Source organism: Myotis brandtii, unplaced genomic scaffold (assembly GCF_000412655.1).
Source record: "Myotis brandtii unplaced genomic scaffold, ASM41265v1 scaffold79, whole genome shotgun sequence".
NCBI classification, from domain to species: Eukaryota; Metazoa; Chordata; class Mammalia; order Chiroptera; family Vespertilionidae; genus Myotis; species Myotis brandtii.
In genome coordinates, this window is record NW_005371173.1 from 8,330,554 (window position 1) to 8,340,978 (window position 10,425).

General features: G+C 44.1%; 1 protein-coding gene across 14 annotated transcripts in view; it reads left to right on the forward strand.

Annotated features, from left to right (window-relative positions):
* Positions 1–10,425, forward strand: part of AGFG1 (ArfGAP with FG repeats 1) — a 66,920-nt gene that overhangs the window by 14,112 nt on the left and 42,383 nt on the right. The window contains exon 2 of one of the 14 annotated variants that reach the window (XM_014531085.1): positions 1,229–1,284. The exons of the other annotated variants lie outside the window; for them this stretch is intronic. Coding sequence (XP_014386571.1) covers positions 1,229–1,284 — 56 coding nt within the window. The remainder of the gene's footprint in view (positions 1–1,228; positions 1,285–10,425) is intronic. 14 annotated transcript variants of the gene reach the window in all.

Genomic DNA, 10,425 nt, shown 5'->3' on the forward strand with positions numbered 1-10,425 from the left:
ATATATTTTATTGATTTTTTACAGAGAGGAAGGGAGAGGGATAGAGAGCTAGAAACATCGATGAGAGAGAAACATCGATCAGCTGCCTCCTGCACACCCCCTACTGGGGATGTGCCCGCAACCAAGGTACATGCCCTTGACGGGAATCGAACCTGGGACCCTTGAGTCCACAGGCTGACGCTCTATCCACTGAGCCAAACCGGTCAGGGCTATTATTGTTTTTTTTAGATTAAAAGTCTAATGACTGTAACAGAACTGGAAAGGTAACAGCTCATTGGGGAAATAAGTAAAAATATCCAAACTTGTTAGTTGATAAGTTTAGGTGGAAATTGGTGCCAAATATTAAGATTTCTCAAAAAACAAATTGTGGTAATGACACTTAACGTGAGATATCTCTTAAACATTTTTAAAGTGTATAATACAGTGTTATTGACTATAGACACAGTGCTATAGCAGATCTCTAGCACTTACTCGCCTTACAGACTGAACTTTTTACCCATTGAACAGCACTTCCCCATTCCCCTTCCCAGCCCCTGGCACACTGCTGTACTTTCTGCTTCTATGAGTTTGACTATTTTAGATCTCATATAAGTGGAACCATACAGTATTTGTCCTTCTGTGACTGGCTTATTTCACTTTAGCAAAAAGTCCTCAAGATTTATTCATGTCTCACATATGTCAAGGATTTCTGAGGGAACATTTTTTAAGACTGTAATATCAAAATGAATTTAGAAAATATGAAAGGCGCTGCTTGATTTTAGATAACCCATTATGTCAAAAGGTAGAAACAAAATATAAATATGAGAGATGACTGGAATGGGTTCATGACTCTTAAATTCTAAAGAGTCAGTCAGATTGATAGGCCACTTGGAATCCTCACCATGACAGTCACTGAGCTCAATACTGTGGATGCAGTTACAGATCTGTGTGCATCGGCTTAGCTGACATAACACTACAGTTGAATTGAGGGAGACAGATATGTAACATATTACAATATGGTGTTAGATAATTAAGATGAGTAAGAATTTCAGAAGTTATATGGTGACAAGGAGAGTGTTGGGAAACTCTCACAAAGACCATAACACGTTTGCTGGTTTTTGAGAGAAACTAGGACTTAAGCTGGCAGGAAAAGATATTGAAGGCAGAGCAAACACTGCACAAAGAAAAGGGAAATTTGCAATAGTTCTTACTGTTAGAAAACATACTGACCTTTTAAATGCTTGTTAAGGAATATAGGCATACCTTCTTGTATCCCTAAGGACATCTTAGAACCAAAATATTCAGGTAGGTATATTTGATTCTTTACCATATTAGCAATATCTCTGTTCTTAAAAACTTAAGATATGTGTAAAATGTGAGGACTAATATTATGAAGTGCAGGATGGTTGGTACAACTTCATAAAAATACAGACTTCAACTGCATGTGCTTTATCGTCAGTTTATCATATTTAAACCTTTAAATCTTAAAGACAACATGCATACAAAAAAGTATACAGATTTTAACTATGTAAAGAACCATACTTAAATCACATACAATTTTGGGTGAAAAAGGCACTATCATGCATCTTGTATGTGAATGGGTTCACACGTGAAGATGAGTACTTCTGAAGTTAAAAGATCGAAAGTATATTGACTTTGGAAGCAGTCTTGGATCTTCTGCCCCCAAGTGGGAGTTTTAGTGTTCTGAGGGGCATGTTGAGTTGTCACGCCTGGGGGTGTTACTGGCTTCAGCAGGTAAATTCCATGGTTGTTGGATGGCTCAGAATGTGTTGAAAGAAATAACCTACATTACACATGCTTTTCATATTCTTCCAGACATTTTTGTATGGGAAATACCTGTTAACAATCATCTGCATGTATAACTTAAGTCTATTTTACATGCTTGCATTACTGGTATAATTGTAAACAACTTGTTACCAAAGAAAGTCATGCTGCCAAGTCCAGAATTAGGATGGGAGGGGACTGCCAAGTTACCTGGCAAAGGGCATGGGCACAGGGAAGCCAGTAATTGAGACCATCAATGCAGTGGCTTAGCACATGTGAATATCTAGAGATGTTTCACTTTTCATTCAGAACTTTGAAAATTGTTTACTGTTTGGAGAATCACAACACTGATGACAACACAATTCATGGTATTTGGGTCATTAATAAAGTAATCTGTATTGGTATGCTTTGGTAGCTGTGGTAAGCAAGTAGTGTTATTACTATATGTATCAAGGACACGATTGATATTTCTAAAAGTATGTCATTAGTTTCTACAGGTATGGCTTGCAAATTAGTTGACTAGTTAAGTATCCTCAGATTCCAACAATGTGTTCACTGGAGCAGATGTGTATGTTTTTAGGTTATAGAATATAGTATGCCAGAAGTTAGTACAATATTTTGCAGCAAAGCAGTTTGCATTTAGCATTTGAAATGGTTTTGAGATTTATTCCAAAATTAAAATATTTCCGCATATTATCTTAAAATGCTTTCTTTTGTATCAGAAGTTGCTTTAAAAGAGTGTGTGTATGTAGTGGTTTCACCCATATGTCTTCTTTCATGATATGGGTAAATCATGGCTCCATAGTTAAAGAAATTTCACTATTGGGTTAACTTCTGAATACCAGAGTTAATGGAAGGAGGGCTGATGAACAGTGCTATAGATAATGAAATAAAAAGAAAATGTAGAAGTAATTTTATTTTGAAACCTATAATTTTTCTTTTCCAGTAGCAAATTTACTTTCCTGATTCTTTTAGGACTGAGAGTAAATGGTTACTACTGATGCTCCACAGGCATATAAACTACATGTAGAAAGGAAATCATGCATTGATTGACAGTATTTGATCTTTATGCTAGACTGGTAGCCCCCATCGTGCGATATCGTACGCAGTAGGCTGCCCGCCGCTTCCATGGGAGCCAGTGGGAACCGCAGCGCGCTGCTGGGAGCCATGCGGCTTCTGCAGGAGGCGGAAGTGAGCCGCTGGCACCCATGGGAGCCAGGAGGGACCCATGCTGCTTCCGTGGGAGGCGGGTCTGCCGTCTCCTCTCCGAGCCTGCGCTCGGCCGAGGAGGCTGCGGGTTGGCCACTCTGTCCCTGTCCCTGTCCGCTCCGGCTCCGGGGGGCCGGCCTGATCCTGGGTGCGGTGGCTCGCCAGCCCCTTGTCTCTGTCTCCATCTCCGCTCTGGGCCTCACTTGTGTGCACAACCTCCTCCTGTCTGGTCATGAACCGTTATGCTGTCCCAGCCTAATTTGCATATTTCATATATCCTATCTAATAATAGACAAACATGGTAATTGACTGTACCTTTGCTGTGCCTCCCATTGGCTAATCAGTGCGATATGCAAATTAACCGTCAACAAGGTGGCTAATTTGCATACTGCAGACAGGGCGGGACAGCGTGAGTGCGAGCCGCCATCCAGGCCCCCGAGTGCGACCCTAGAAGCCGCCTGCCTGCCGCCCGTGATGGATCCGATCTGGGTCGCAGGCCGGCCCCAGAAGCCCCAGAAGCCACCTGCCTGCCGCCCGTGATGGATCCGATCTGGGTCGCAGGCCGGCCCCAGAAGCCCCAGAAGCCACCTGCCTGCCGCCCGTGATGGATCCGATCTGGGTCGCAGGCCGGCCCCAGAAGCCCCAGAAGCCACCTGCCTGCCGCCCGTGATGGATCCGATCTGGGTCGCAGGCCGGCCCCAGAAGCCCCAGAAGCCACCTGCCTGCCGCCCGTGATGGATCCGATCTGGGTCGCAGGCCGGCCCCAGAAGCCCCAGAAGCCACCTGCCTGCCGCCCGTGATGGATCCGATCTGGGTCGCAGGCCGGCCCCAGAAGCCCCAGAAGCCACCTGCCTGCCGCCCGTGATGGATCCGATCTGGGTCGCAGGCCGGCCCCAGAAGCCCCAGAAGCCACCTGCCTGCCGCCCGTGATGGATCCGATCTGGGTCGCAGGCCGGCCCCAGAAGCCCCAGAAGCCACCTGCCTGCCGCCCGTGATGGATCCGATCTGGGTCGCAGGCCGGCCCCAGAAGCCCCAGAAGCCACCTGCCTGCCGCCCGTGATGGATCCGATCTGGGTCGCAGGCCGGCCCCAGAAGCCCCAGAAGCCACCTGCCTGCCGCCCGTGATGGATCCGATCTGGGTCGCAGGCCGGCCCCAGAAGCCCCAGAAGCCACCTGCCTGCCGCCCGTGATGGATCCGATCTGGGTCGCAGGCCGGCCCCAGAAGCCCCAGAAGCCACCTGCCTGCCGCCCGTGATGGATCCGATCTGGGTCGCAGGCCGGCCCCAGAAGCCCCAGAAGCCACCTGCCTGCCGCCCGTGATGGATCCGATCTGGGTCGCAGGCCGGCCCCAGAAGCCCCAGAAGCCACCTGCCTGCCGCCCGTGATGGATCCGATCTGGGTCGCAGGCCGGCCCCAGAAGCCCCAGAAGCCACCTGCCTGCCGCCCGTGATGGATCCGATCTGGGTCGCAGGCCGGCCCCAGAAGCCCCAGAAGCCACCTGCCTGCCGCCCGTGATGGATCCGATCTGGGTCGCAGGCCGGCCCCAGAAGCCCCAGAAGCCACCTGCCTGCCGCCCGTGATGGATCCGATCTGGGTCGCAGGCCGGCCCCAGAAGCCCCAGAAGCCACCTGCCTGCCGCCCGTGATGGATCCGATCTGGGTCGCAGGCCGGCCCCAGAAGCCCCAGAAGCCACCTGCCTGCCGCCCGTGATGGATCCGATCTGGGTCGCAGGCCGGCCCCAGAAGCCCCAGAAGCCACCTGCCTGCCGCCCGTGATGGATCCGATCTGGGTCGCAGGCCGGCCCCAGACTGGCTGCCAGAAGGATGTCTGACTGCAAGCTTAGGCCTGGTCCCCCAGGGAGTGGGCCTAAGTCGACAGGTGGACATCCCCCAAGGGGTCCTGGTCTGCAAATGGGCGCAGGAAGGGCTGAGGGACCCCTCCTCCCCCAAGTGCACAAATTTTTGTGCACCGGCCTCTAGTATATATATTATAAAAATAACCCCCAAATACCAACTATTGTTTTATTGTTGTTGTTAATCCTCACCCGAGGATATATTTCCATTGATTTTTAGAGAGAGAGGAATGGAGGGAGGGAGTGGAAGAGAGAGAGACATTGACATTGATGTGAAAGACTGGTTGCTATTTTCTAAAGCATCCTGTTCTATAAACTATAATATGTGTTGGTCATTCTCAGTACAGAATAGTGGACTCTGAAAAGTGGAAGGCCAGTATCCGAAAGAGCCTAATGGACATTATCAGAGCAGAAACAATAAGCTTTTGAGTGAATCCTAAATCAGTGCATGGAACTATTATATCTTTTAATTGAAAACTAAGCAACCTTAACTTAAATTGTTTCTCTATAGGGAAATAAAGTTGGGTGGGGCTTGTTAAATATTTCTTGAAGTGTAGTGGTTTTGTGCATAGAGGATCAGATTGGACTTGGCAGGTTAAGATTATTGGACAAAGTGCCTCTGAGCCTCAATTTCTACAAGTGTAAAATAGTAACAATAACATCTTGATGTAAAAAGGTTGGAATGTTTTGAACTCAGGCAACCTATGAAAATTCCCAGCATATTTCTTGTTGAATAATAGAGATTCATATGCTTATTGAATCAGGATCTAAGATAGACGATGTTAATAGGATTATTTTTTTTTAAGTTTATTTTTATTGATTTTTTACAGAGAGGAAGGGAGAGAGATAGAGAGTTAGAAACATCGATGAGAGAGGAACATTGATCAGCTGCCTCCTGCACATCCCCTACTGGGGATGTGCCCGCAACCCAGGTACATGCCCTTGACCTGAATCGAACCTGAGACCTTTGAGTCCGCAGGCCGACGCTCTATCCACTGAGCCAAACCGGTTTCGGCTGTTAATAGGATTATTAATATTAGTTTTACTCCTTGCTCAGAGTACCAGTAGTTTAATTAGGGGGATTTTTCAGTTTTCATAAAATATAATAGTGTCATTTATATTAATACTAGAGTCCCGGTGCATGAAATTCACGCACAAATAGGGTCCCTAGGCCTGTCCGGCAATCAGGGCTGATTTGTGGGGTGACACGTGGGGCGATTGGGGGGCCCCCGCTCGCACCCCCCTTGGCTGGCCTGGCGCCGCCCACTCACCGGTCAGGGCCTGCGCGCTGAGGGCAGCTCCTGGGTTGAGCATCTGTCCCCTGGTGGTCAGTGTGTGTCATAGCAACTGGTTGTTCTGCTGTTCGCTCGATTTGCATATTAGGGTTTTATATAGATAGATTTGGGTTATGTATTTAAACTCTTGGAGCATTTTAACTTTGAATTTACGTGAGCTTAAATAATAATAAAAACAGGCAGTTTTTTTACATGTTAAATGTCATCATTGAGTGGCAGAGTTAAGTTTCATACTTAATAGTCCAGGATTTACATGTACCTTGTTGCTTATAGCAGAAGTGGAGAAACGTTTTCTGTAAAGGGCCAGATAATAAATATTGTAGGCTTTGCAGGTCATCTATAGTCTCTGTTGCATATTCTTGTTTGAAAGTATAACCCTTTAAACATGTGAAAACCATTCTTAGATGAAGAATAGCTCAGAAACAGGCCAGTGGTTCTATTTGATCTGTAGGTGGTTGTTTGAAGACTCTAATCTGTGAAATTCCAATATTTTCAGTTCACAATATAAATCCTTTTATAACTGGCGTTTTCTTCATTCCCAGAAGAAATGTTTAATAACAGTGATCTCAGTTTTTGTTTTCCATATCTGCTCTCTGTATTCCAGTCTTCTTGCCATTTTGCTGATGCTATTTTATTTATACTGAAACTTTTTTGCAAGGCCTATCAGAATTTGTATTTTCCTGTCAAATCTTCCAGGAGTCTTTTAGCCCGCAGGGATGAAAACCTCCACTCATATTTTAAACTCTTTAAAAAAAAATAGCATTCACTATAAGATTTTATATGTGTTTTTGTTTTTATTGCTCTCATTGTTTCTTCTTTATTAGACATTTCTATGGCATAATCTTTCATATTTGTTCATTATACCTAGAGCAGTGAGAATATATGAGTATAATATCTAAGGGAGTTTCAAACTTTATACACATGTGAGTTTTATTAAAAAATTCAAATTTAAAATATTTTTTGGTTAAAAGTCCTGGGTCCTACTCCCCGGAGATTCTGACCCTGTATGTGGATTGAGGCACAGGAGCATCTGTATTTTCAGCCAGAATCCCATGTGATTCTGATGCTGATTGCTGTGGACCACCCTTGAGAAAATCAATATAGAATCTAAAGGTTCCAGACTAGGGCTCAGAACCTGTGATCTGGTTTCAGCAACACTAATTGATGAACCTTCTCACCTTGGGCAAACTTCTTTTCCAGAGCTTCATTTTCCTTTGTAATCCATGGTATGTACCTGTCCTGCCTATTTCATGGGGTTGATTTGAAGTTAGTGTATGTGAAAATGTTTTGAAACTGACATAATATGTAAATGTAAAATGCCAGTTTTATGTGCAAAGATACCTTTTCAATTGATGCCTAAGCTCAGGAAAAAAAGCATCATATAGGAAAATAGTGTGCTTTGAACTGAATTCAGTGAGTTTAGTGTAGAGAGAAATTTTTGCTGAATTTCAGTCAATATGATGGTATTATTTTTCCATGTTGAGCACTCTTTTTTTAAAAAATTTAAATTCCTTATTGTTGAAAGTATTGCATATTGTCTCCATTGACCTCTCCCCATTGACCTCTCCCCGGCCACTCCCACCCCCCAAAACATGCCCTCACCCCCCTATTGTCTGTGTCCATTGGTTATGCTTATATGCGTACATACAAGTCCTTTGGTTGATCTCTTACCCCCCTTCATACCCTCCCCTGCCTTCCCTCTGAGGTTTGATGGTCTGTTTGAATTTTCTATGTCTCTGGATATATTTTTGTTCATCTGTTTACATTGTTCATTATTATGATAGTATTAATAAATATGAAACGTTAGCTCATTAATGATGATAATAACATTAAAACATTAACTATAAAAATTTAATTGCCTGAGAGAATATCTGCCTAGTGAAGTATTTGAGGTTTAAGACCATCTAACTAAAATGTTGAGGCACACTGTTGAATTATTTAAAAGGATATTTGTTTAATTTGTTATTGTTTGTTAAGAAATACACATATGTATTTTGAAATAAAGGCATGATGTTAGAGTTCTAGCTGAATCTAATCAGTAGTAACATAGTAATCTTTAAAATATACAGAGTGTATTCTTTTATACTAATTGTTGGCTTTCAGTGAATATCTAATTAACAAAAAAATGTAGGAAATATTATCTTTGCTTTGTACATGCTGTAATATGTGGGTCTTTTTGAATGATGACTGACAACCCATAGTATCTAGAAGAAGCCAGATGTTAGTTTGTGACTACTCTGAGCATTTATTTAACTTTTTGTTGCATTGATATCCATTCCTCTCAGCCATTCCAGCTCCCTCTCATCTCTCAGCTTTTCTTATTTCTTTCTTGTCATTGTTATCTTTTTTAAAGTCTTATTTGAGTCTAATCTATGTATGTATGTATGTATGTATGTATGTATCTATCTATCTGCTTAAGCAACCGTTACAACGGAACAAGCAGTCGCTATGACCTGCACTGACCACTAGAGGTCAGACGCTCAACGCAGGAGCTGCCCCCAGACCAATGGGGCCTGCTGGCCGGGCCCCTGCCTGGGATGGGGAACCGGGGTTGAGTGGCGGCGGACGTGGCCCCATTCCTAGGGGGGTCGGGGGCCAGTTCCCTTCTCGGGGCTAGTTCCCTCCTCGGGGCCAGTGGCTAGCCTCCTGGGTCTGACTGACCGGCCGGTACATATGACGAGTACTGGCAATTTAAAAATAAATGTTGACTCGCTCATGTGTGATACATATAAAGCTCTCGTTGGTGCCAGTCACACGCATGTGTTAATTTTATAATACTATATTATATATACACTATTTTGACATGTAATGTTTTGCGGTAACGTTATTACTGCACAAATATTCTAATTTCCTTTCAATGTGCACAAATCCATGCACCGGGCCACTAGTTAAAAATATAAATTGTTAGAGTTTTTTGTTCTTTTAAAAACCTTGTAGTGGAGATGTTGATATATCTACAAAAGTGGATAGAATAATATAACAAACTTCTATTAACATACAATCCTATCCCTTTTTTATTTTGAAGCAAATCCAAGTCAATACAATTTCATCTGTAAATTCATCAGCTAATTTACCTCTGAAAAAAAAAGGATTTAAAAAATAACCACAGTACCGTTTTTGTGTACATAAAAGTTAACAGTGATAACAGTTATTTATCCAGTGTTCAAATTTCTTTTAGTTGCATAAATTTCCCCTTTTTCCTTCCCTTAAGAGTCTTTTGAATCATGATGCAAGTAAGGCCTACATATTATGAATGGAAATATGGGTTTTAAAACTACTGCTGATAAAGGATTGGAGGCTCAATAGATCACAGTCTGTCCTGTAAAGGCCTGGCTGGCAGGCAACTTTTTGGGGCCTGTATTACTTGATCTGTAGGAGAGAGTCAGGTTTGTGTCAAGACAGGAAGAGGCAGTGCTCAGACCTGGTGGCTACTCTGGGTCTGGATACTCTGTAACCTGGGGGCCCTGCCATCTTATTACGCCCCTGGGAAACACTGCCACTCAGGTGGCTTCCAGGCCTTGCAGCAAACTCATAACACAGGTGCTCCATAGTACACATCTCAGTTTTAGTCCTTCACCTATGTCTTTTCCATTGCTCTAACATCTGCTGCTACTCAGGCGCCTGAAAATTGATGCTGGGTTCTTAACACAGAGCAGGGAGCCTATTTGGCTTCTACGACAGTATCTGGCATTCATCTTGGCAACAGAGGGTGCCATCTGGTCTTGGGGTGCTTTATGAGCTGGTAAGAAGAAACTTGAAATAGGCTCTGGGCCCATAGATTTTTGAGGGATTGCTGATGACATTTTTGGTTCTGTTTCATGAAATTCAAGCCATCCTGTGCAGGCAAGATCAGCTGTGTATAAGAGTAGCCTGAGGCCATGTCTAGCAGGAACTTATTGAAGATTTAGATATGTTTTCTCAGTATTCTACTGGACAGTGGATCCCACTAATTCCTCTAGGACTAGCTCATACTGGCCTGTAATGTTGGCATCTTTTCAAGGATGGGGTGGCTGCAAACATCCATCTGGTAACATCACTTGTTCTCCTTTGTGCCATCTAGTGCAGTGTGGTGCCATAGGTCTTAGTGCAGGTGAGCAGGGTCTCCTGGTAGTGTGAATGCTGTGATGCAGCACCTGCTCTGCTTGCTGGGGCAGGGGAGATCAGATCGGGGTGAGTGTGATTTTCGGCTACCTGCTTCAGTGTCTCTGAACCCCCATTCATGAATGGCCACTATAAGAATGTGATCTTGGTCAGAGACTGCTCAAAGCCATGGCACAACAGCCAAACCTGTATGCTCCCTCCCCC